This window comes from Coccinella septempunctata, chromosome 2 (assembly GCF_907165205.1).
Source record: "Coccinella septempunctata chromosome 2, icCocSept1.1, whole genome shotgun sequence".
Classification (NCBI taxonomy): domain Eukaryota; kingdom Metazoa; phylum Arthropoda; class Insecta; order Coleoptera; family Coccinellidae; genus Coccinella; species Coccinella septempunctata.
This window is the reverse complement of record NC_058190.1, coordinates 51,834,510-51,862,058: the sequence shown is the minus strand read 5'-3', so window position 1 is coordinate 51,862,058 and position 27,549 is coordinate 51,834,510. Positions and strand designations below refer to the sequence as shown.

At 38.5% G+C, this 27,549-nt stretch overlaps 1 protein-coding gene across 2 annotated transcripts; it reads left to right on the top strand.

Moving 5' to 3' along the window:
* On the top strand, window positions 1-26,005 carry LOC123307483 (cytochrome P450 4C1-like). Of its 2 annotated transcripts, none has more exons than XM_044889808.1 (12): window positions 1-126; window positions 429-607; window positions 823-929; window positions 1,020-1,110; window positions 1,172-1,357; window positions 7,853-7,922; window positions 8,091-8,217; window positions 16,756-16,941; window positions 22,512-22,580; window positions 23,150-23,318; window positions 24,089-24,268; window positions 25,777-26,005. In XM_044889808.1, exons 2-12 carry the CDS (start codon window positions 436-438, stop codon window positions 25,935-25,937), a joined length of 1,518 nt encoding a protein of 505 aa, XP_044745743.1. In that variant the 5' UTR covers window positions 1-126; window positions 429-435; the 3' UTR covers window positions 25,938-26,005. The 2 variants fall into 2 exon arrangements, with proteins under 2 accessions (XP_044745743.1, XP_044745744.1); XM_044889809.1 differs by having other exon boundaries at window positions 80-226.
* The last annotated feature ends 1,544 nt before the right edge of the window (window positions 26,006-27,549 follow it).

Below are 27,549 nucleotides of genomic sequence, written 5' to 3'. Positions count from 1 at the left end.
ATAAGATTATTTTTTACAGATAAATCTCAGATAATAATGAGATTGGTTTAATGTACTCGCCGTCAGTTTGGATAGGTGGCTTTGGAGTGGTCACTATCTACTTCTCCTTTATTGCCCTCGGTTGAGGTGAGTGGAATTTTTTTTTATTTGTGTACAGTCGAGTTTCAGTTGGGAAACTCATTTCTGAGAGTGGAATATACCTTTTTGGTGCATGAGTGGAATAATTGTGAGAAAATAAGTTATCAAGAGAATTTATGTATGAAAATTGATCAATAAACTAGAAGCTATCAAATTTCGATTCCTATCTTATGTGAACTTTTTATCACAGTGTGAATTTCTGGCAAAATTTTCAGCGTGCATTCAATTTTTTCCGAAAATCTTAAAACACCCGTAATCGAGCCCTAAATTCAATGACCTTTTTCTTACAGATAGAATATGGGAATATTCGCGGCACTATTTATTTTCGTAATCCTACTTTTGTCGCTCAATTACTTGAAAGGTAAAGATAGACGAAAGCGTTTAGCAGATGCTGTGGATCAATTTGGAGGGTCACCATGGTACCCAATTATAGGAACAACGTTAACCCAGCTCAGAGCACCAAGAGAGGGTGAGTAATTTTTCATCATCAACAATTTTATTGAATTTACATACATTAAAATTCATATTACTACATATTCAATGAAGATTACAAGGTCCTTTACCACTCTTTATAAAAATAAACAAACTAATAACACTGATTCGACTAAATAATAGCTAAGTAACTTAAGTTACCAAAAACAGCATTTACGAAAACGAACTCACCCACATACTTTCTGCTTTCAGAACTGTATCAGCTAATCTATGATCGATCTGAAAAGTTCGGCCCCATCTTTAGATCCTGGGTTGGATCCATCCCTCAACTCCATTTCACCAAAGCTAAGCATGCTGAGGTTTGTATGGGCAGAATTTTTTTTCCACTGATACTATTTCTATTCGCATAAAACTGTTGCATCGAGAAGATAAACTCATTCTTCTCGTAGGTTGTTTTGAAGAGTAGTGTCAACATAACCAAGGGGATGAACTATGATTTCGTGAAGAATTGGTTGGGAGATGGATTGATCACTGGAACAGGTATAGCTCGAAAACAAATCATATTTGGTGGAAACTTAAGGTGAAACATTTATGTTTCCAGGCTCCTACTGGCAGAGACATCGTAAACTGATAACACCCACATTCCACTTCAAAATATTGGATAGCTTCCAGGAGGTGTTCTCGGAGAAGGCCCATTTACTGGTTGAAGAACTCAAACCCTTGGCTAACGGGGAGTATTTTGACATAAGCACATTAGTGACTCACTGTGCTCTGGATATTATTTGTGGTGAGTTAGTTTCCGACGAAACTTGAACAAGTGGATCCGATTGTTGTTTTAAATTTCATAAACCACTTCACTAGTATCATCGTCGTTATTTTTTGTTAAAGTATTTTCCTGATAAGGGAGCGTGATAAACTAGTACGTCGCATAGTTTCCTATCATGTATAACATGCTACATATTCAGATTTTCCTGATTCTCCGTAGGTAACCCTCAGAATCTTTGTGAGTTTCCACATTATGGAAATCTCAAAGTTATTCTACAACTGAAGGTTTTCTCAATGATAATTATTTTTATCAGAATTATGCATGCATATGTTATCCACTTTCAACGGTTTTCTTCAATACAGATGTTTTTTCCCAGCAGGAATAAAAAATATGATATTATCAGATTTTGAATGTATTGGCTCCATTCTCAAATCAGTTGTTCTCGATCAATTAATTCTAGTGATCAATAGTTTTTCTCTCGTTTGATTTTCTACACTCGATCGCTATGCAACGCGACCCAAGAGGAATGTGTCCAAGCGGTAGTTTTGCGAGAAGAAGGGTGGATATACACAAGAATTGCAGAAAGGTTTGGAGTTTCCCATACAAGTTTGTCCAGAATGTTGCAGCGATTCAGGGAGACAGGTATGAATGTCCGAAGACCAGGACAGGGTAGACCACAGGTAACAACTGCCATTCAAGAACGTTACTTGAGAGTTTCTTCGTTGAGACAACGGTTTGCAACCGCTCGCCTCTATCGAATACAGTTGAGCAAACTCATGAGGTACAAATTAGCACTCAGACAATAAGGAATCGCCTCAGATAATATGATTTAAGGCCTCGTGTCGCGGCAATAAGCCCAGCTCTTACCCAAGCCCATCGAAGGGCGCGTTTGGATTTTTGCTCTTCCATTGGGAAGAGGCCGATTGGGAAAGAGTTCTCTTCTCAGTTGAGTCTAGATTCTGCCTCTACCATTGTGATCTACGTTCCCTTGTATATACAGACGTCCACATGAAAGATATGCTCAGTGCAATTTCCTGAATACTACTGGTTTCGGGGGAGGATCGATTATGGTATGGGGTGGAATATCTTTGACTGCTCGCAAAGACTTAGTGGTCGTTGATAATGAAGCTATAAATTCTGATAAGTATATAAGGAACATTCTTGAAGAGCATGTAGTGCCATTTGCCCCATACATTGGTGAAAATTTCATTTTTATAGACGATAATGCCAGACCCCATCGTGCGCGCATCGTTCGGGAGTACCTTGAAGAGGTTGAAGTCTCTCGAATGGAATGGCAAGCAAGAAGTCCAGATCTCAATCCGATTGAGCAAGTTTGGGACAACCTCAATAGAAGTCTGAGAAGTTCAGAAAATCATCCAGCTACTCTTAATGACTTAGGAATCCAACTCGGAGAAATCTGGGAAGGATTAGATCAGAACATTTTAAGATCACTCATTTTGAGTATGAATCGTCGTCGCCGAGCAAGGGGTGGAAATACCAAGTATTAAATCACTTATCAGCACGACTCAGATGGAGTGGCCATATTCTGAGGATGCAAGACACAAGACTCCCCAAAATAGCTCTGTATGGCGAATTGACAGAGGGAGCTCGGAAACCAGGAGGCCAGTATAAGCGGCTTAAGGATATACTGCATCAATCTCTAAAATCTGTTAATGCCAATCATAACTGGGAACAACTAGCGTTAGACAGATCACAGTGGAGGTCTTTAGTCCACAGTTATAAAGGAGACTCGAGAAGAACACTACGGCGGCCAGATCTGGCTGGTGACTATCCATACCCGGAGTGTGGAAGAATTTGTGGGTCCCGGTTGGGTCCCTTTAGTCACCGGAGGGCACACAGTCGCAAGTAGCCCTAAGAAATTATAGGTTTGATCGCATCGATAGTTTTGTTTTTGAGTCTTTCTGTAGATTTATTCTCGGTAAGGGGATACAGCAATGAATGAATGAATTGAGATCGCTGATAAAGCAGGAAAAGCCTTGAAGGCGTGCAGGAATCTGTCCGGTGAGATGTGACCCAAGAACACTGCTAGGGATGCTGGGGAATAATTTTTCTGGGCTCATAACTAGCGAAAACTTCGAGAACCTCCCAACGCCACAAATTATACCAACATCCCCGCGATACAATCCCCATTTCGGCGGATTTTTACTGTCCGTTTTATTTCAGACATTAAATTCAAGTTTCAGGACGGGGCTGAGATCTCAACCCGTGGCGTTTACAGGGGCAAATCCACGATTTACGATCTGTATAAGGAGGGTCTAACCGCATCACGCGGCACAGCGGATTCCGGCGTCGGTGCCGGGGCATTATTGCAGGCATTCCGGTCGTGAAATTGGAGTGAAAAGAATTATGGAAATTCGGTTCAGCATGTTACGTCAATTTTATCGAATTGTACCCAACGCAGGAAGAGCACTTGGGGATGGATGGGGTGTGAGAACAAACGTTGGTTGCTTCCGATTGCGAAAAGTTTGAGATTGAGAGGAGGAGGGCTTTGTTGGTTCAGTTGTTTGGGGTTGTTCTTCGAGGATCTGCAGACTTGGAATTTCTCATAAATAATCCTTTGCTCTCTGTAGCTTACCAAGAGCAGGACTCGGTTGAATGAATATGTATCACATTTCCATCTAGGGTTACTTTAATTGAGAGATAAACGACTCGAAAGATGACCAAAAATCCTGAAAAAGATGGGTTCAGTTAAAAATTCGTCAAGACCGAACTGTTGCTCCGAGATGGATGAAATTTACAGATCTATTACTAGAAGAGTTGCTCTTTCAGAATATATAACATATTTTCTTCTATTGTTACTTTTATTGAGAAATAAACGACTCGAAAGCTGTCCTTCGAAAAATCCTGAAAATGATGGGTTCAGCTAAAAATTCATCAAGACCGAACGGTTACGCCAAGATTGATGAAATTCTCAGATTTATTACTAGAAGAGTTGCTCTTTCAGAATATGTATCACATTTCCATCTACGGTTACTTTTATCAAGAGATAAACGACTCGAAAGCTGACCTTCGAAAAATCCTGAAAAAGATGGCTTCAGTTAAACATTCGTCAAGACCGAACGATTGCGCCGAGATGGATGAAATTTTCAGATTTATTACTAAAAGAGTTGCTCTTTGAAAATATATGAAACATTTCTATCTACGGATACTTTTATTGAGAAATAAACGACTCGAAAGCTGACCATCGAAAATCCTGAAAAAGATGGGTTCAGTTAAAAATTCGTCAAGACCGAACGGTTGCGCCGAAATGGATGAAATTCTCAAATTTATTCCTAAAAGAGTCGCTCTTTCAGAATATGTGTAACATTTCCATCTACGGTTACATTTATTGAGAGATAAACGACTCGAAAGCTGACCTTCGAAAAATCCTGAAAAAGATGGGTTCAGTTAAACATTCGTCAAAACCGAACGGTTGCACCTAGATGGATGAAGTTCTCAGATTTATTACTAGAAGAGTTGCTCTTTCAGAATATGTGTAACATTTCCATCTACGGTTACATTTATTGAGAGATAAACGACTCGAAAGCTGACCTTCGAAAAATCCTGAAAAAGATGGCTTCGGTTAAAAATTCGTCAAGACCGAACGGTTGCACCTAGATGGATGAAATTCTCAGATTTATTACTAGAAGAGTCGCTCTTTCAGAATATTTATCACATTTCCATCTACGGTTACTTTGATTGAGAGATAAACGACTCGAAAGCAGACCTTCGAAAAATCCTGAAAAAGATGGGTTCAGTTAAACATTCGTCAAGACCGAACGGTTGCACCTAGATTGATGAAATTCTCAGATTTATTACTAGAAGAGTCGCTCTTTCAGAATATGTGTAACATTTCTATCTACGGTTACATTTATTGAGAGATAAACGACTCGAAAGCTGACCTTTGAAAAATCCTGAAAAAGATGGGTTCAGTTAAACATTCGTCAAGACCGAACGGTTGCACCTAGATTGATGAAATTCTCAGATTTATTACTAGAAGAGCCGCTCTTTCAGAATATGTGTAACATTTCTATCTACGGTTACATTTATTGAGAGATAAACGACTCGAAAGCTGACCTTCGAAAAATCCTGAAAAAGATGGCTTCGGTTAAAAATTCGTCAAGACCGAACGGTTGCACCTAGATGGATGAAATTCTCAGATTTATTACTAAAAGAGTCGCTCTTTCAGAATATGTGTAACATTTCTATCTACGGTTACATTTATTGAGAGATAAACGACTCGAAAGCTGACCTTTGAAAAATCCTGAAAAAGATGGGTTCAGTTAAACATTCGTCAAGACCGAACGGTTGCACCTAGATTGATGAAATTCTCAGATTTATTACTAGAAGAGCCGCCCTTTCAGAATATGTGTAACATTTCCATCTACGGTTACATTTATTGAGAGATAAACGACTCGGAAGCTGACCTTCGAAAAATCCTGAAAAAGATGGTTTCAGTTAAAAATTCGTCAAGACCGAACGGTTGTATCTAGATGGATGAAATTTTCAGATTTATTACTAAAAGAGGTGCTCTTTCAGAATATGTATCACATTTCTATCTACGGTTACTTTTATTGGGAGATAAACCACTCGTAAGCTGACCTTGGAAAAATCCCGAAAAATATGGGTTCAGTTAAAAATTCGTCAAGACCGAACGGTTGCGCCGAGATGAATAAAATTTTCAGATTTATTACTAGAAGAGTTGCACTTTCAGAATATGTAACACACTTCCATTTACGGTTACTTTTATTGAGAGATAAACCACTCGAAATCTGACCTTCGAAAAATCCTGAAAAAGATGGGTTCAGTTAAAAATTCGTCAAGACCGAACGGTTGCACCTAGATGGATGAAATTCTCAGATTTATTATTAGAAGAGTCGCTCTTTCAGAATATATATCACATTTCCATCTACGGTTACTTTTACTGAGAGATAAACGACTCGAAAGCTGACCTTCGAAAAATCCTGAAAAAGATGGTTTCAGTTAAAAATTCGTCAAGACCGAACGGTTCGAAGAAATCTGGACAGTCTACCATACGTTTTGTACATTGATTGAAGCAAGAACCTGGAATAGTTTGATTCGATTGTAAACGTTCTGAAATGAATTTTCACAGAGAACCTCCTCCACTGGCGTACCGATAAAATAAACTGCCGCACTCATCTGCATAATACACTCAACTTTGTACACCGAAAACCGAATGAAAACATCACGTACAATCACGACTCAGCCCGTTTGAAAAATTCCTTGTCTTACTCGGAAAATCCACGTTTCAATTCATCTACAACCGGCGCAAAGGGAAACAAACGAAAACCTCTGAAACAGAAAACTGGATGACGAAATAACCCCCGTTCTTCGCTCGCCGCTTTACACATCAATGACAGGAATTTCCTCGGGGCTAATCCCCCGCTTGCTTTCGAAACAACTTGTATTTCGTGTCCTTTTTTTTTTAGTCATCGTCCAACTGCATTACTGTAACCCCAATTTTTTCTTGTACCGCCACAAACTGTCGAACTACTGGCAAACTCCCGACTCCACGTATTGTGGCGTCCAAAATACAGTCGGAACCCTGAGTGGGATTTAGATAAACTGCTTCTTTAATCTTGCTGCGGAGGCATTGGAAGCGCTAGTAGACGTGTTCGCGTATAAATTCGTTTAGGGAGAATTTTTGACGGGTCGAAAGCTCCCAAATAAAGGGGATATTCACTTCTGGGGAGCTGAAAAAGAAAAAGAGTATATGTGGGAATAAGGGACATCATCCCATTTATGGAACACCTACGGAGGCTGTACTGAGAATATTGAAAGAAAGTAGACAGCATCAAGGTTGATTTGATCTGTCCATCTATATCAGAATAGGATAGCTCATCCCTCAAAATACATCAATTTTCGAGTATTTTCTTCTTATGTTTATAGTTGGGGAGCCCAAGAGGGAAATTTGGGATTTACTCGAGCGTGTCAGATTATGTAATATAAGGGGAGATACTTAGCTTAGACCCTGTAGAGTACCTCTACCAGAAATTAGACCTGTATATAGGGGGAATTGTCTAGGAGAGCCAATAAAAATTGACCATAGAGGTCACAGAAATCAGTTCTTTGGAATTATCTCCTCTTCTGTAGTTTTCGCATTCATTATAAATTTGTAGAGTATACCATTCTGTGCAAATTTTGTACGAAGCATTTTTTTTAGGTTTTAACGTTTTTGTGTGTGTGGCTAAGCTCCTTGCCCATATCTCCCTCTAATTCGAAAACGGTTAGGAGTATGTAAAATTGCTTCAGACAAAATTTGTATAGAATTTCATTATCTACAACTTTAATAAGGGATACAGAAACGATGAAAGGTACAGGAAGGAAGATATTTCAAAAAATTCAGCATCGTCGGCTCCCCAATCATTAAAAACAGGAAGAATTATGCAGAATTCCTGTTGAAAAATGAAAAATTCAATTAGATCCTTTCTTGGAGTTGTCCGTTTTTGTCGATCTGTTCAATCCAGTCAAAAAATTCAATACTTTTTTTTACAGAAACTGCCATGGGGGTGGAAATCAATGCCATGAAATCCTCAGATTCAGAATACGTCAAAGCTATATACAGGTGAGCAATTTTATCTTCTAAACTCAGTTTGCAACAAACGACTTGAAACTCAGACTAACCGAGAAGCCAAAATTCTGACTTGCATTCAATAATTCTGACTTTTATCTCAGTATTGAACATTTGAAGAAAAATTTCCTTGTACTAACATATTTTTCTTATGTTTCATAGGATACTTGAGATATTCATATACAGATGGTTCAGACCATGGCTCCATTCGGACTTCATATTCGGATTTACAGCAAAAGGAAAAGAACAGAGGCAAGTTCTAAAGGTGCTCCACGGTTTCTCTGACAAAGTGAGTATAACAGAAATTCATCACCCACATGTAGGGAAAAAATGGAAAACACACTGTCTGGATAATTCGTCTATATTCAATTCATAACCATGGCGGTCTCCCATCTACACTGCGCAAAAAAATTAACGCACATTCTGAAAATCTCAATTTTTATGAAAGTTAACTCTACATTGACTTTATAACTTATTTTTTATGTTCTCTCGGGAAGGTTATGAACGAAACAAGACACATTAAATGGAAGAAAAATTCAGGATTTCACCGAATCTTATGTGAAAGAAGAGAAATGAACAATTTTCAAAATACTGAAATGCTCATTAGTGATTTAATACTTGGTATTTCCACACCTTGCTCGGCAACGACGATTCATACTCAAAATGAGTGATCTTATGTTCTGATCTAATCCTTCCCAGATTTCTCCGAGTTGGATTCCTAAGTCATTAAGAGTAGCTGGATGATTTTCTGAACTTCTCAGTTTCTATTGAGGTTGTCCCAAACCTGCTTAATCGAATTGAGATCTGGACTTCTTGTTGGCCATTCCATTCGAGAGACTTCAACCTCTTCAAGGTACTCCTGAACGATGCGCGCACGATGGGGTCTGGCATTATCGTCCATAAAAATGAAATTTTCACCAATGTATGGGGCAAATGGCACTAAATGCTCTTCAAGAATGTTCCTTATATACTTATCAGCATTCATAGCTCCATTATCAACGACCACTAGGTCTGTGCGAGCAGTCAAAGATATTCCACCCCATCCATAATCGATCCTCCCCCGAAACCAGTAGTATTCAGGAAATTTCACTGAGCATATCTTTCATGTGGACTCTATATACAAGGGAACGTCTATCACAATGGTAGAGGCAGAATCTAGACTCATCTGTGAAGATAACTCTATCCCAATCGGCCTCTTCCCCATGGATGTGCTCTCTCGCAAAATCCAAACGCGCTCTTCGATGGGCTGGGGTAAGAGCTGGACCTCTTGCCGCGACACGAGGCCTTAAATCATATTCTCTAAGGCGATTTCTTATTGTCTGAGTGCTAATTTGCACCTCATGAGTTTGCTCAAGCTGAATTTGAAGGAGGCGAGCGGTTGCAAACCGTTTTCTCAACGAAGAAACTCTCAAGTAACGTTCTTGAATGGCAGTTGTTACCCGTGGTCTACCTTGTCCTGGTCTTCGGACATTCAGACCTGTCTCCCTGAATCGCTGCAACATTCTGGACACACTTGTATGGGAAACTCCAAACCTTTCTGCAATTCTTGTGTATGTCCACCCTTCTTCTCGCAAAATTACCGCTTGGGCACATTCCTCTTGGGTCAAATTGCGTGTTTCGCGTTACATAGCGATCGAGTGTAGAAAATCAAACGAAAGAAAAACTATTGATCACTAGAATTGATCGAGAACAAATGATTTTAGAATGGAGCCAATACATTCAAAATCTGATATCATCTTTTTTTATTCCTGTTGGGAAAAAACATCTGTATTGAAGAAAACCGTTGAAAGTGGATAACATATGCATGCATAATTCTGATAAAAATAATTATCATTGAGAACACCTTCAGTAGTTGAATAAATTCGAGATTTCCATAATGTGCGTTAATTTTTTTGCGCAGTGTATGTCCTGAACTCGCCTAAAGCTGTTTACCTCCAGGAGTAGAAGTCCTTTTTTCAATATTTCCTGAAATACAAATCTGATCGGAATAAAAACTTGTACTTGTCTCTGTGATAACTTTCTGAAAGCTCTTGTGAATTGTCACCCTCAATCCTTAGCTCAATCAAACCAATTGTTTTCTAGTCGTCATCTCGGGAAACGTCAGAAGTGATTGGATAAAAATCCAATCGGCTCGTCTCATATCTGAGAGTTCCCGAACATCAAACAACGTATAAATTCCGATTAGGTAATTGGATATCTGCCCCGTGTCAATGGTCGTGTAAGGGTGATGCGGCAAATATTTGGACAATATGGACGAAAACTGTTTACAGTTCGAAATCCGAATCGATCGGCCGGTAAATGCGATGAAACTTGTTTGGCGGGGTCTATTTGTCCGTGCAAACAGAACGGGAACCATATAAATTTTCATGTAGGGATACGCATACGATGAGAGCTGCTGCACCGATGCATGGGTGGGCTAAAATCTGTTGCAATTGATGAATTAGTGCATTAGGTGTACGCTTTGGTCGGAGTCAATTGGATTGAAATTCGATTAGATTTATCTCGCTGATGATTTATCGAGACGAAAAAACAGAGGATTGTCTATATTATATAGGGTGCGACAGAGCCTATTGTAATGGTAAAAGTAAGAGTAGAGATTTTTAGATCTTTTGAAAGTTACCGTAAAATCACAGCCATTTAGAAAAGTGGCAGAGATGATACTCCCACAGAAATAGACTGCGCAGAAAAATTAACGCACATTATGGAAATCTCAAATTTATTCTACAACTGAAGGTGTTCTCAATGATAATTATTTTTATCAGAATTATGCATGCATATGTTATCCACTTTCAACGGTTTTCTTCAATAAAGATGTTTTTTCCCAGCAGGAATAAAAAAAAATGATATTAGCAGATTTTGAATGTATTGGCTGCATTCTAAAATCAGTTGTTCTCGATCAATTCTAGTGATCAATAGTTTTTCTTTCGTTTGATTTTCTATTTGGAATGTGTCCAAGCGGTAGTTTTGCGAGAAGAAGGGTGGACATACACAAGAATTGCAGAAAGGTTTGGAGTTTCCCATACAAGTGTGTCCAGAATGTTGCAGCGATTCAGGGAGACAGGTATGAATGTCCGAAGACTAGGACAAGGTAGACCACAGGTAACAACTGCCATTCAAGAACGTTACTTGAGAGTTTCTTCGTTGAGACAACGGTTTGCAACCGCTCGCCTCCTTCAAATTCAGCTTGAGCAAACTCATGAGGTGCAAATTAGCACTCAGACGATAAGAAATCGCCTCAGAGAATATGATTTAAGGCCTCGTATCGCGGCAAGAGGCCCAGCTCTACCCCAGCCCATCGAAGGGCACGTTTGGATTTTGTGAGAGAGCATATGGAAGCATTGGGAAGAGGCCGACTGGGAAAGAGTTCTCTTCACAGATGAGTCTAGATTCTGCCTCTACCATTGTGATCGACGTTCCCTCGTATACAGACGTCCACATGAAAGATGTGCTCAGTGCAATTTCCTGAATACTATTGGTTTCGGGGGAGGATCGATTATGGTATGAGGTGGAATATCTTTGACTGCTCGCGCAGACCTAGTGGTCGTTGATAATGGAGCTATGAATGCTGATAAGTATATAAGGAACATTCTTGAAGAACACGTAGTGCCATTTGCCCCAAACATTGGTGAAAATTTCATTTTTATGGACGATAATGCCAGACCCCATCGTGCGCGCATCGTTCAGGAGTACCTTGAAGAGGTTGAAGTCTCTCGAATGAAATGGCTAGCAAGAAGTCCAGATCTCAATCCGATTGAGCAGGTTTGGGACAACCTCAATAGAAGGCTGAGAAGTTCAGAAAATCATCCAGCTATTGTTAATGACTTAGAAATACAACTCGGAGAAATCTGGGAAGGATTAGATCAGAACTTTTCAAGATCACTCATTTTGAGTATGAACCGTCGTTGCCGAGCTGTAAATAACACAAGGGGTGGAAATACCAATTATTAAATCAAGTATTATATCGACCCGGGTCAGTTTTTTGACTAATTCGAGGTCGAAGATTACGAATATTCAATTAGACTTTTCCTAGGATCAGTAATTTAGGAAATAAATCACTTTTCGTGAAAAATTTCGAAAAAATTGGTCAAATTTGAGAAGCAGTAGCAGCCAGAAAAACAGCACTGGAGATATGCTGATTTTTTTGGTGGTAGATAGATTCTTTGCGAATGAAAAAATCGAACTTTCATTCACCCACTGCGAACAGTGTAGATTTTTTGATCCAAAATTTCCAATTTTCCATCGACCATAACTTGAAAACTAATCCTTTCAGCAAAATTCTGTTTGCATATTCGTGATCTACGCCCTCGATTTAGTAAATACACAAGTTTTGGTGGAAATTGGGAAGATCAAAAGTTTTTCAAATTTTCCATACGCATATGCATGGAAAAATTGCGATTTTTTAAAAAAAAATTTTTGGTCTCCGATCGTAACCAAATTCATACTGTCGACTAATTGGAAGGCGAGGATGAAGAATATGCAAACAGATATTTAAAAAAAAAATTATTTTTCAAGTTATGGTCGATGAAAAATTGGAAAATTTGGACCTTTGCGGAAAAAATCATAAAATCTTAAATGTTTGCGGTAGATGAATGCAAATTGAAATTTTCTATTTGCAAAGGACCCATCTATCACCAGAAAAATCAGCATATGTCTAATTCTCATTTTCTGGCAGCTACAGCTCCTCAAAGTGACAGATACTGATCCTACAGAAAATCTAATTACATATTCGTAATCTACGATCTCGAATTAGTCAATGAAATGGCCCGGGTCAATATAATTTGTACTAATTAACGAAACGGAACCACGTGGCTACCTCCCCTTCTAAGAACGGTCCTGGTTGATGTCACCTTGAGAAACCAAGCAATACTGCCTCCAAATTCGATATTTTGCTGTGGAACTAGCATTTTTCTACAACTATAACAGACACATTCAAAATATACTCTGCAATTATTGTTCTCCCGTGGGAAATTGGGGATTGTTCCACCATATCATAAATATCCCCAACAAATTTTAATCCCGAAACCCTCTCGATGCGATTGGAATTGATAATCAGCGTTGGGAGACTGGGACGGAAGCTGCCTGGGGACATTTCAACCTCAACATGGCGCGCACTTTGAAATTAATAATTCGAGTCAATAAGCGCCATCGCGTGGCGCCTTTCTAGACTGATAATCCAGAATGAATTACGAGATACGTCTCGCTGATTTCGAACATCAATACTTAACGGAGGTAATTTCGGTGTTTATGACGGATTGATTTCGTGATTGCGGATGAATTACGACGATAGCTAGGCTGGATATCTGGATGAGTGTCAGGGGGGTCGTGATGCACTGTTGGTCTTCATTGGGCGAGACAGCTAGTGACCGATTAAACTTTGGGCATGCATATGACTCGTTAAGATCAAAGGAAAACATTGGATGATTCATCCGCTTTATAGCTCATTGTCTGCTATATATATATATGTGTAACAAAGGACTAATCACCCATACAAACTCTCTTGTAGTAAAGCTCTGTGACTTTCAATGATGCGAATCAAAAAGTGGCTACAACCAACATGAATCCTGTAATCCAGGTCGTTTCATAAACAAATACTATTATCTGAATCTGAGTTATTTAGAGTCGTGGAAGTCCTATAGGTCCTTGACCGGAAATTCCAAGGTACAGGGCGTTACATATTCCTCAAGTAAATAAGAGTTTGACAATCTATGAGGCAAAGACTTATTTTTTATTTTTTTATTTTTTATTATTATTTAGACTGGTCTTATTTGGGTTCATAGGCGGCAATTTTCAACAAGTTTCATAATTTTAAAAGAATTTTGATGTAGGAATATTCATTGTTTGATTGCTCTATCAGAGTGAAACACATTTATTTTCTCGAACCCACTTTTTTGGGAAAACAAACGATAACAGAAACACTACTATATTGATTGAAAAACCCATCGTTTTTTAACCTTACTCCAACAAATAAAGGGTGAGTCTTTGACTCCTACAATTATTTTAATCTCTTCTTAATTGATCTCTTGGTCTCCTACGGTAAATTCGCATTCTCCTTTTGTCTTCCTCTGGGTCGTAGTCCACTAGTCTCCTGAGTTCTTGATTCGGATGGTTTTTCGCTGTTTCGAATAATTTCTCTGCTTTTCTGTTCATGAATTCCGTTATGGTTTCCCATTTAAGGTCCCTATAAATCTGTCTATTCCTGACAAACCAAGGTGCATCTATTGCACATCGTAGCAGCTTGTTTTCAGTGACCTGAATTCTTTTGATGTGGCTCTTTGCCGCGAAACCCCAGGCAACTGATCCATAAGTCAGTTGAGGCCTAGCAAAGGCTTTGATTATCTTCAATTTTGTCTCTTTCGACATGTGGCTTCTTCTTCCTATCAGAGGGTAAAGTCTATTCATCGCTGCTTTCGTTTTGTCGAATGCTTGTTTGATATGACTTTTCCAAGTAAGTCCTTTGTCAAGCGTTATTCCTAAATATTTGGCATCTTTTTTCCAGTCGATTTCTTCGCCGTCAACTTCTAGATTCGTTGTGGGTCGCAGTCTTCTCTTCTGTAGTAATATTGCTTGGCTCTTTTGTCCACTGAGTTTGATTTTCCACTTTATGCACCAGTCCTTTGTTTCGTCAATGCTTCTTGTAGAACTCGTTCTATTACTTCTGGGTTGCGGTGTCGAGTTGCTATGCCTGTGTCGTGTTAGCATATAACGTTAGCATGGTTCTTGGATTCTTCGGAATATCGTGAATGTATATGTTGTACAGAAGTGGCCCAAGTACTGATCCTTGGGCTAGTCCAGCCTCTATATCTCTTGTTGTGGAGCATTCCCTTTCCACTTTCACGTAAAATCTTCTATTTTTGAGATAATTTCTGATCAACTTGCATATTTTGATCGAATATCCAGCACATCTCATCTTATATATTGAGCCTTCATGCCATACTCTGTCGAATGCCCTGACGACGTCTAGTAAAACAAGACCTGTAGCTTGTTTATTTTGGAATCCCTCTCTTGATACTTGATTAGTCACACTGGAAAACTACCACAATCCTCTCCCTTCCCTCTCTCCTCCCCAACTTCGGGAAGTCCATGAATTCGATCAGGTCTGCGATGGCGGCTGCATGTAAATGTGGAGCCCTCTGGTGGGTTCGACCGAATTGTCTTCAAATGGTTTTTGATGTTCCATATCCTGCGTAAATATGAATTTGATGTTTTTCTGGGGTGAATTGTTCTATATGCTAATTTATCGAAACGTTCCCTGTTGGCGCATTACTGAATATTCGATAGGAAACAAACGGCTGACCTGGATTCTGAAATCATGTCACGTGAGTGAAAAAGCCGCGTTTCAAAAGCGCGCAATAAATGAATGGAGGCTGTGGGGAAGCGGCTGAAATATTCCATGAATTTTCAAATTCCGAATAGGGAATCTAATCCCGCGAAACTGATGCTATTTTATTTATCGTTCACTCTGATATATAAATATTGATAAACTGTTCTCGATAAAATTTTTACTGTGGAATTCAAATAATCTTCCAATAATACGTTAATATGTTAAATCAATGTGTGGTTGAATATGTATATGTGTAGAAAAGAACGTTACAAAATTCCAATCAACCTATAGCACTCGGTTGGCCATGGATAATTGACACATTTCACTCTGTATAGTACGAAAATTTGGGGTTGTGACGCTTGTCGAAACATTTTTAGATTTTAAATCAACGCTATGTTGCCCGTTCTACGTAAAAGTTTCTGTTATTACGTATTTTATCACAATGTCGAATCTCTTCGGAAAATATGTGATGAACATAATTGAAGTTTATACAAACTGATTGAAAGCATGCCAAATTCAGTTATTTGCATGGAAAATAAAAGAGATCAGAATAATATCATAATATACACTAGCTTGAGGGGAGTTGTTCATTATCTTCTTCGGCTAAAGTTTGAATACGTTACATCAGTTGTAGATTTCAAAAATATTAACCCGAAGATGAAATGCATATGTTGCAGTGGTAGGGAATAAGTATCTCCCGAAGGAATGAACAGATAATCACAAGAATGTTACATTATTCAACTAAAATCATCTTGCATCAATATAAGTAAAGGGAATTAAAGGAAGTTTCAAGTCAAGATGAACTTCACCTATGCACAAAAATTTCACATGAATAAACAATTAACAATACAACTGGCTCTTGTAGCTGTTCATCTTAATACATTGATATAATAATAATAATTAGGTACTTATTGGTACCTTAAGACATTTACAATGTGTAGGACAAGTCAAATGAAAAATAGAAAAATCAATTTTCGGTAACTTATTCTACGATGACATTCATCGAAAATCCTGTAGTAAACTTTTCGCACTAATTCACTCAAACATAAAATTCTCAAATGCCACTTTTTTGGGTCTCACAATAGAAGGAAATTCTTTGTCATCCTCTTCATTCACAATTTTTCTGATTGTGAAGCTGAAATATGAGTCGTTTAGACTCAAATGAAACATTATATAAATTCTCTTACATTGAATATGTTCGCTACCGTCTGACGTATTGTGGATTTTAGGGTATAACTATTTGAATGAGCGGACCTGAATTCTAAATAGCACTTCCTGAAACCCTGTCTCTTTTTTCGATCACTTTCGGTATTTTCGTAATAAAAATTGATATCAGTTGTGGCAACGGTGCTATGATATTAACGACATTTCATGAGTGCCAACCTTACTCCGTTCTAGTTACAAAAACTAGAAAATAATTTCATGGCCAACCGACTGATAAATTAATGTGAATGGAGTATATATTCGTTGTAATTATTGAGATAAAACTGAAAAATATTTTTACAGGTTATCGCAGACAGGAAGAAAATCATCCAGAACTCACAAGGCATGGCAGAACTGAGCGAGGAGGATAAGCTTTTGGGTAAAAAGAGGAGATTAGCTTTCTTGGATTTGCTACTTCAGCAAAACATGGAAAAAAATGAATGGACAGATAAAGAATTGAGGGAAGAAGTGGACACATTTATGTTCGCAGTAAGTTTATAATTATTATCAATGACTATAACAAGAAACACACATCTTTTGATCATCCCAAGTAGAGAAGGTAGATTTGATGCCAGTGAAAAGCTTCGAAACAAAAGTTTGTTCCTCATTTTCTAGGGCGCATGACAAACTCACTCTGTATAATAATTTCTCAGAGCTGAAACCACATATATTGCACCCGGACATGCATTCAAGAAGCGATAAAGTTGTACGATTCATTCCTAAATCCTATCCTCAAATCGAAAGGGATCTGATGAAGCGAAACGTATGTAATAAAAAGCTGTTTATTTGACGTGACGTCGGATAGGAGATGTAGCAGAGATTCCTGGACCAACTGCAACAAATAGGACGTGATGTATGAGACTGTGGAAACGAGGGCACTAAATCAAAGGAAATAGAGATGTGGTTCATTTATTTTCATGAGGAAGAACGTTTCTCCGGTTTCCTATGAAGAATTAACGACCTCACTTTAATAATGTTCAGGGAAGTTACGTTGAGATAGTGAGATGGAGCGGTTTTCGTAGCTTCTTTCTCGATCCAGCTTCAGCCAGCATCTGGATAAACTTTCAGAGAATTGACAGGAATTCAACAATTTTCGTAAGAGTTGAATCACAAAGCAATAAGGAGTCAAAATAGGAAACTTCCTAAAATGTTTTCTCTGATCAAAATTGGTCAAGCTCAGCATTAATTGAAGAGTCTAGTATATACAGGCTGATGGACCACAAGGCCTCTTAAACGTTTATTTTGTGCTGAAAATTGTACGTTGGGTTATAGACAATGAACTTTTTCCCTAAAATAATTTTAGGCCTCTGAATAGGAAGTCAGAAATTCATTCATTCTTTGCTGTATCCCGTAACCGAAATAAATCAACAAAGAGACTCAAAAACAGAACTAACGGTGCGATCAAACTTATAATTTCTTAGGGCTACTTGCGACTGTGTGTCCTCCTGTGCCTAAAGAGATCCAAACGTGACCTACAGATCCTTCCACACTCCAGGCATGGATAGTTACCAACCAGATCTGACCGCCGCTGTATTTTTCTCGAGTCTCCATTATAATTGTGGACCAAAGACCTCCATTGTGATCTGCCTGCTGCTAGTTGTTCCCAGTTATGATTGGCATTAACTGATTTTAGGGATTGATGCAGTGTATCCTTAAACAGCTTATACTGGGCTTCTGGTTTCCGAGCTCCCTCTGTGAATTCGCCTTACAGAGTTATTTTGGGGAGTCTAGTGTCTTGCATCCTCAGAATGTGGCCGCTCTATCTGAGTCGGGCCCTCGTTACTTGAGTCTCAATTGTTATACAACTAGCACGCTGCAAGACTTCCGCATTTGAGACTTTGTGGAACCATCTGATGTGTATTATTCGTCTTAGATGACGTTGCGTTTGTTCAAGCTGTTTGATATGTCGCATGTGGGGCGTCCAGCTTTTGCTTCCGTAAAGAAGCGTTGGGAGGTCCACTGCTTTATAAACAGCTGTCTTGGTCTTCAGATTGAGGTCGTGACTTTTGCTTCCAGAATGCCCGTGATGCCGAATTGATACGGTTGTGTATTTCCGTGTCCAGGTTAGCCCTAGTAATTATGAAGCTTTGAACTGCTCGACCTGTTCTTGAGTTTCATCAAGTCAGGAATAAAAATAAATCCTTTGAACCTGTTCTTGAGAAAAACCTATTTAGGTCCTGCGTTCTTTGGTAAACTACAGGAATAGGGCTGTGTTAATTTGCGCAGTTCTATATATCTATAGGGTGTCCCATCACACGCGACTCATTTGCGTTTAGGCTAAATGTATCTCGCACAGATTTCAGTTTATTTGAAATAGAGCCAGAGAATCTCTCAGGTGATGGAAGCGATAATCTGTCCAGATCTACACGATCAGCAGTATCCAGTTTCCAACTTCTCCAATAAACCAGGCGGGCGGTCCTTGACCGTTCGACAAAACCCGAAATGACCATCCCCTGCTCGCCATATCAAATTCGATTCATCAACTTCAGGCGGTACGGGCGGCGTCAAAGAAAACCCCAGATGAACCCTCTGACGAGGTCCATTGTGATCCGAATGACAAATTGCGGGGTATCGTATAATTCCGGAACGAACAAAATTAATAGGATCAACGCGATGCGCGCGCGCGCCTTGTTGTTAGGACCGCGGAAGCAATTAAATCCTGAAATAGTGATGATGAAGTAATATTTCCGGAGGGTAGGGGGAGAAAAAGATCCTCTGCGGTGATCGCCATAATGAAAATCGGATTCGGCCCTGTTCTCAATGTGAAACTATAATTAATGAACGAAGTTGCTGGGATCTAACGACTATAATTTACGGACAGTGCAAGACCTATCTCCAGACATTGTTCAAACCACGTGTATTGTGCGAAGTTGAACGCGAATCCCGAAGGTTAGGGGCCCTAACGAATTCTCCCCGCTATTCCATTATCCATTGTCGGCTGTAAATTTTGCTGCAGTTAGGCTTGCCGTATTCGGATTAATGCAGGTCGTAAGGTGCGAAGTCGAAAACCCCCACTGAATTGCTCATCAAGGCGATTCTCCTCCGTTTATTTCACTTCACAACTATAAACGACTATTTTACTGTTGGTAGCACTGCCTCTGACAGCTGTCATTCAATAGACGTGTTCAGAAACTCTTTTCTGCCTAGTAAATACATATGAATCAACAGATGTTACGATATAAATCGAACTAGCCAACGCCAACACTCGAGGTACCAACAGAAAGACTACTCGAGGACGAGTGAATGTTTGACGTCTCATACCTACAGTATATAAAGGATGAGTCTTTGACTCGTATGAAAAGGAACACTTTTTTCCGATTTTGCCTTGATAAAAAGATATAGCTATTTTAAGTTTTCATAATGAGCTGTGTGACCTTTGGAAAAACAAAATTACCTTCAGAATCACTAGCTAAATCTGTGACATTACACATCTGTGAATCTTTTTAACAGAGTTGCAATCAGCCAGAGTACCTGATTTTTCAAATTTCACAGATAATTTTTAAGTTTTGAACATAAAATTACTCGAAAACCGCGCATTATACGAGAAAATTTGAAGAATATTTTTATTTTACAAAACGTTCCAATATTTATTAGATAGTGCTCAACTTAGTTTCAAGAGTTGGGTTCTTTGAATTTTTGGTATTTTTATGGAACGTAATGGTCATAATGAGAAAACTGGAAAACCACTTTTCAATAGCCTGTATCTTTTAAATGGAGCCGATTCAGACAAAATGGTAAAGAAAAAAGTTTTCTTTTGACCCCAAGAATCTACTGTTGAAATATTTGAATGAGTCAGAGACCCACCCTGTATACAGAAATCGATTGGTACTAGGTTATGTCAGTGGAATCACGGAAGAATGATAGGGCATTTCGGGTCAGCTGACTTTGACAGGACCGCCATTTTGTCTGAAGGATGTTGATTTCGTGTGTTCGAGAGTGGTTTTTATAATTCCTGAATTTTATGGGAAAAATTCAGTCAGTGAATATTATCTATTCCTCAGTGGAGATATTCAACTGCACTATAATGCAAAGCTGAGTATTATTGACAATGTTGACTCGTAATTGTGATCATAGATGCTTCATTGATATCTACAAATGAAAATTTCCTGTAAGAAATAGATTATGCACTGTCCTAACCTCACCCTATTGTTATTCAGTTTTTTAATCCATAATTTTTTGGAAAAATTTGAACTTAAATTTTTTTGAATCGAGACCTTCTTTTGCTTACTGTACCCAAGAAGAAATCAGCCTTCAATTCAAAGTTTCGAATGACATAACCTAAAAAAATGTATCGTAGTTGTCAAGATAAATGGAGAAAATAAAAAATTAATAACTTTCAAACTACGAGTTTGGTGTAGTTGATACCGATACCAAAGGATTTCTATGAATGCCTTTGAAAAATTAAGAACGAAATCGATCACTATCTGTACAGGGTGGGTAAACTTGGTGATACCCCGTGGAGAGCTAGTGAATTTTTAAGATTATATGACGTTTTTATGCGCTTTCAGCGGTGGGGAATTCCGATTTGCTAACTCAGAATTCTGACTTAGCAGGTTGGAATTATACAATTGATTTTTTTTGTGCGCTTTTGTATTACATGCCCTACGTGTCTCTGATAATAAATTCATCTTTATCTGATAGTTTGCGTGGTGGGGCTGGCCGTACATGCTGAACCAGTTTCCTTAGAACCCATATGTTCCTTGAATAATTCGAGAATTAGAAAATTTCGTGAATCCTATACATTTCGAACAATTTCAGTAATGGACTTTCGGAGTTAGGAAACATTCCGCAGAGAACTGAGAGAACAGTATTGGAGTAAACAAAGTCAAGGGGAGTATCCGACGTGTTATAAGAAATTTTATTGCCTCAAACCCCCATTTTGTTAGGGCGAATCATCCCGTCTCCTCTTTCACGTCCATGAAAAGCCCGTCCATAAATCTTCGACAAGGGCAGAGTTCAAATTCATACATTCAATCCCGCACAACAGAAAAAGCCACGAGCTACATCCCGATTCAATTGCCTCACTCCATCCCGAATTTGTATCTGTCTCTTGGAGTTGCGGAGTCAATTCTTGTCAGGCTTTGTTCCAAGTAAATTGATTCAAGTTTGAAACTGCGAGCCCGCCAAAAAAGTTTACTGTTCCATCCGGCGTACGCCAGGGAGGATCACCCCTTGTTGGGTATGGTTTTTGTCTCGATGGGTTCGATTAAAATCTCCCATTAACGGGGATTCGGGACTGTGATTGATAATTCGACGGACGCTGAAAAAATTGGAATATGGAATTTTGGAGCGTTCGTTTGGCAGATGGAAATGGTGATTGCAAAATGGCGGGATGATTGTTTATGATGGTCGATTTGTCGATATCATATGGTTTTATGACTTGTTCGTTCTATATCCATTGGATAGATATAATGTGGAAAGGCAATTGAATTCAGTGGATAATAAAAGTAGATAAATTTTATAAATTAGGTAGGTACACAGAATATTGGTAGAAAAGTTGGGCTGGACTGTACAGCGTGGGCAAAATTGGTGATAATTGAACTACAAATTTTTAACCCAACGAGATAGAGAACAATGAAGGCATCTCAATTCCTCTATCTTCTTTTGTTTTTGAGTTACAGGCCAAAATTGAAATTTGGGCGACTTTGGTCATTATCTCCGTTTCTGTTTGTGGTAGGATATTGAAATGAAGACATTATACAGACACTTTTTTTGGTAGCAATCCAGTGGCGTACTATGATTTTTTTCTTACAGGTTTATTTGCTGAGCTATAGCATGGGGTTGTGTTTTTTCTTATGAAAACAACATAAGTCTACGTGTGGATTTCTATGCACTCTCAGGAGAGTTATTAACAACATTAATGATAATCTAATCAAATTACTCATTGAATAGCCTCTATGCAAAATATTGCAACCTTTTAGAGCAATGCATATCTTGCAGCTAACAAAGAAAACTGGTGCTCCACTGAAAAACTGCTGTTTTCTATTCATCCTCATAAGATTGTCTGAGCAGCAATTTTTTTACCGCCATAATGTATTCCTGAGAATTTTTATTTGTAGGGACACGACACCACCACCTCTTCTGTGCTATGGAATCTATTCGCTCTAGGAAATTATCCAGAAATTCAGGTAAGTAGCACTTCCAGGCAATGATAGTCCAATTTAAGTCAGATTTATACGCGTTCATAATACCCCTATTGAATAAATTACCGTGTTGATTATAAATCGAATCAGTTACATTCTCCACTACCGTCTGCAATTTTCGATCCCCATAAGGAGGTTATTTCAGTTCCTGGGTTCGCCCATCTCGTAAGCTGCTTAAAGTTCTCGCATTACTGCTCTGTACCAAATCTCGCAATAATTCTTCCTTAAGCTCATAACTTTCCAGAGTTCTAGTTGAGCTCCGGTAATGAAAAACGAACTACCTGAATATTACTTCGCGGAAAAAATACTTCATTATTTGAATACAGTTCGGAGGGAAATTATAGTGTAGATCTATGTTATGATATGCATAAAGGGTGGAGCAAATACATGAATACATCTGGAATATTTCATATGAGAATTCATTTCCGAAAATGAAATGGTGCATATTTAACACCATGTTTCCCAACTAAACATTGTTGTTTTGGGATGAGGAGTCACCTCCACCCTGTATATTGTCCAAGTTCAAAAATGGTCTTATATCTCGATGATTGCAGGAAAAAGTCTATGAAGAAATAGACTCGATATTCCATGGAGAAGAACGACCAATACTTCCTGAAGATGTTGCTAGGATGCAGTACATGGAGAGAGTGATGAAGGAGACTTTGAGGATATACAGTGTGATTCCTTACATACTGAGGCGCCTTGAAGAGGATATAGAGATTGGTAGGTCATTCCAAGAAACACAACCAGGGCGGATCTATTCGAGACTTTTATTCGCTACCCCAAGGGCTAACGCTCCATGACTGATAGCGAAGAAAAGGTCTATTTTGAGCGCAACTACGGGATTTCACTGACGACGAGCGGTATCTCTTATCGTCTACCCCAAGGGCTTACGCACCATGACTGATAGAAAAGAAGAGATTTCGGTTTCAACACTTATGACGCGGAACGCGAACAGGGGGGTTGACGGGACATTCCCTTCAGTACCCCAAGGGCTTACGCACCATGACTGATAGCGAAGGGAAAAGTCTTACTCGCGAAACAGGGTAAAGTACAATTAAATGAACTCCAATTTTCTCAGAAAACTGGAGATCATTACAGTTTCATAATGAATCGTGCATCACTTCATACTCACAAACTTCACCTTCATTAGTGATATCCAATAAGAAACAAGCGACAAAACTGCATATTGCACACTTGATTATTTTCATCAGTGAAACGACTCACAATTTGGGTGAATTGATCAAGTTCAGTGACACTGCATATTCGAAATAACAGTTTCAACTTTGTACATTTCCCCTAGTCCAGATAGCCGCCCCTCTGCGTTAATTAAATGAGATTCTCTGTCGCTAATCAAAACAGGACATTATATCTAATACAGAGGCACAAAACCGCTGTTTGTGGTGAAGCAGATATGATCCCAGTCCGAATGAGCTCGCCAGTGTAATAGTTGTAATGAAGGCTACCGTTAATAAACCATAACTTCATTACAGAGGGCAAGATAATACCAGCTGGTGTATCAGTGGCCATTCACATTACCAATATCCACAAGGATCCAGAACAGTTTCCGGACCCCTTCCGCTTTGATCCCGATCGGTTTTTGCCGGAGAATGTTGCTAAGAGGAACCCCTATTCGCATATACCCTTCAGTGCAGGACCCAGGAATTGCATAGGTGAGTACTCAACCAGAAACAGAATTGAATTCTCAGCGACTAGTCATCTGAAGGGAGGGAAATTCAATTTATCCTACAGATCTCAACATATTTCATGATTCAATGTGCTCTGCACATATATACAGGGTGTCCAAATGAAACACCTTCACCTTAAATGGTTAGTCCTCGTCTCTTAGCCATATATGAAATATCATACAAATGTGCCCCTCTAAAGTACCTATGATAAACGATAAATATATAATCCATTCACTTTTATTTTAGCAGTCGGTTGGCCATGGAAATTTGACACACTTCACTCTGTATAGTACGAAAATGTGGCGTTATGAAGCTTGTCAAAACATTTTTGGGTTTTAAATCAACGCTATGTTGCCCGTTCTACGAGAAAGCTTCTGTTATTACGTATTTTATCACAATGTCGAATCTCTTCGGAAAATATGTGACGAACGTAATTGAAGTTTATACAAACTGATTGAAGGCATACCAAATCCAGTTATAAGCATGGAAAATACAAGAGATCAGTATAATATCATAATATGCACTAGCTTGAGGAGAGTTAATGTTCGTTATCTTCTTTGGCTAAAGTTTGAATACGTTACATCAGTTGTAGAGTTCAAAAATATTAACCCGAAGATGAAATGCATATGATGCAGTGGTTGGGAATGGGTATCTCCCGAAGGAATTAACAGATAATTACAAGAATGTTAAATTCTTCAACAAAAATCATCTTGCATCTATATAAGTAAAAGGAATTAAAGAAAGTTTCAAGTCAAGATGAACTTCACCTTTGAACAAAAATTTCACATGAATAAACAATGAACCAGGACATCTTAATACATTGATATAATAATAATAATTAGTGATATGTTGGCATCTACAATGTATAAGACAAGTCAAATGAAAAATAGAAAAATGAAAAATCAATTTTCGGGAACTTATTCAACGATTATATTAATAGAAAATCATGAAGTAAACTTTTCGCATTAATTCACTCAAACATAAAATTCTCAAATGCCACCACTTTTTTGGGTCTCCCAATAGGAGGAAATTCTTTGTCGTCCTCTTCATTCCAATCTTTCTGATTGTGGAAATATTCAGCTGAAATATAAGTCGTTTAGATTCAGATGAAACATTATATAAATTCTCTTACATTGAATATGTTCGCCACCGTCTGACGTATTGTGGATTTGAGAATATCAGGGTATAACTATTTGAATGAACGGACCTGAATTCTAAATAGCACTTCCTGAAACCCTGTCTCTTTTTTCAATCATTTTCGGCATTTTCGTAATAAAAATTGATATTAGTTGTGGCAACGGCGTTATGACATTAGCGACATTTCATGAGTGCCAACCTTACTCCGTTCTAGTTACAAAAACTTGAGAAAATTGTTTCATGGCCAACCGATTGCTAAAATAAATGTGAATTGAGTATAACTTACCTCTCTCAGATAGTATAGGGAGATTTTCAGTAAACTAATGTTTTCTATAAAATTTTTTTTTCATTTTCAGGTCAGAAATTTGCCATTAGAAATACGAAAACAATGCTCACAGCTATTCTGAGGAAGTACAAGGTGAAATCTAAGTTGAAACCTGAAGAAATGAAGTTTTATGGTGATATAATACTCAAACCCCAAGAGGGAATATTTATCTCCTTAGAACCGAGAAATTAGCATTAAGTAATTGATTTTGTATAAGTTTTTGTGTAGTGATACTGGCTGTTAATAAATAATCTAGTCAATGTGATTTTTAATAATGCCTTTACAATCCTTCGATCAGAATTTTCATAAAGAATTGATGCATCGTATCTGAAAGATATTTTACAGCACAATAAAACTATTTCTTTGAATCTTTCAATGAATTTAGTAGAGAAATTCCTGAGAAACCAGAAAACGTAATTGACAATTGTTTGCGTTGCTCTTAAGCATTCAACCTGAAAACAACATGTCTAAGAGCAATGTTTCAACAGCCACCTGACTCCAAAACCGGAGAGCATTTGCTCTTATCGAATTGTCGTATTATCAACACTATAATAGGAAGTCCTAGAACTGTAACAAGAATATCAATTCGTTTGAAACCTCTATTCCTTTCGATACGTCCCATAGAAACTACGATCTTCTCTGGGACTCAAGCATAGGTTTTCCGAGACATCATTATCGTCGGCATTTTCCGAGCGTATTCACTGACGGTTTTCAGTTTCCTGATCCTTTTTTCCCCCCAGCTCGCCAGCATGATAAATCCATACATTATGCCCAACTAATGGCCTAGAAATAGATTAGGACCGGTGTTCTCGTGAGAGCACCGCAAAAAAGAATTATTCCGATTTTCTTTGCCGGGGGGTAAACCGCCCGTGAAGTCATAATCATCCCTATAAACCATAACGGCATATAATGCCTTATTCTTTTCGCCGAGATACGATTGAGAAGTGGATCGTATTATGAGGCAATTCTCGGATAGGTGTGGGTATGGGAGTCCTATACGCATTTCTCTGGAGCGTGCCGGTTCGCCATCAATGTGCGTTCATTGTGTTAGGATTGGGTCTTTGAACGAAAGCCCTGGAGGAAATAACGCTCCGACAGCGATATTTTTCACGAAGTGTCTTTTGAAAACCGTTTTGCAGGGAGAGATTCGTCGATTCGTCGACTTTCTTTTCAATTCTTCTCGAGTCGATCGCCCCTCAAACCGGGTGCTGAAATTGATCCCGCTCGAAGGACCAATCTAACTCTATAGTCTATCGGCATTGAGTTGTAGGATTTCGATGAATGGAAGGTCATTAATGATCGGAACTTTTTTCAGACCGTTTTTTTTGTTCGATCCAGTCGGAATTCATTTATCTTCCTCAACTAGAGAATATTAGATACGGAAGAATACTCTACTAGGTCCTTCGATGTTATTTATGGAAAGAAGGGGATCATTGAAAGATAAGGACAGCTGGAATGTTGAGAGCTTCAAGTTTTCTTCCACTATATTACAATCCCCATTTTTCCAAACCCATCCTGAGTAAACACGTAATGAAAAATGTCCTATTGATGCTGTACAGAAAAAAGGTTAAATTACCAATTCATTTCATATTATTTTTGCCAACTTGAGTGACTATTTTTGTTGGTGGCATTTCCCATTCAATGAGGAATTAACACCCCATTTCAATAAGGATTTCCTCCAAATTAGGAGACCTAATTTTTTCTGAATCAATGTTTGAAAAGATTCTTCTCGAAGTACGATATCTTTGCAGATTCATCGTAGTATATTTGTGGAGAAATGACAGTGAATGAAGGCTGGAAGTAA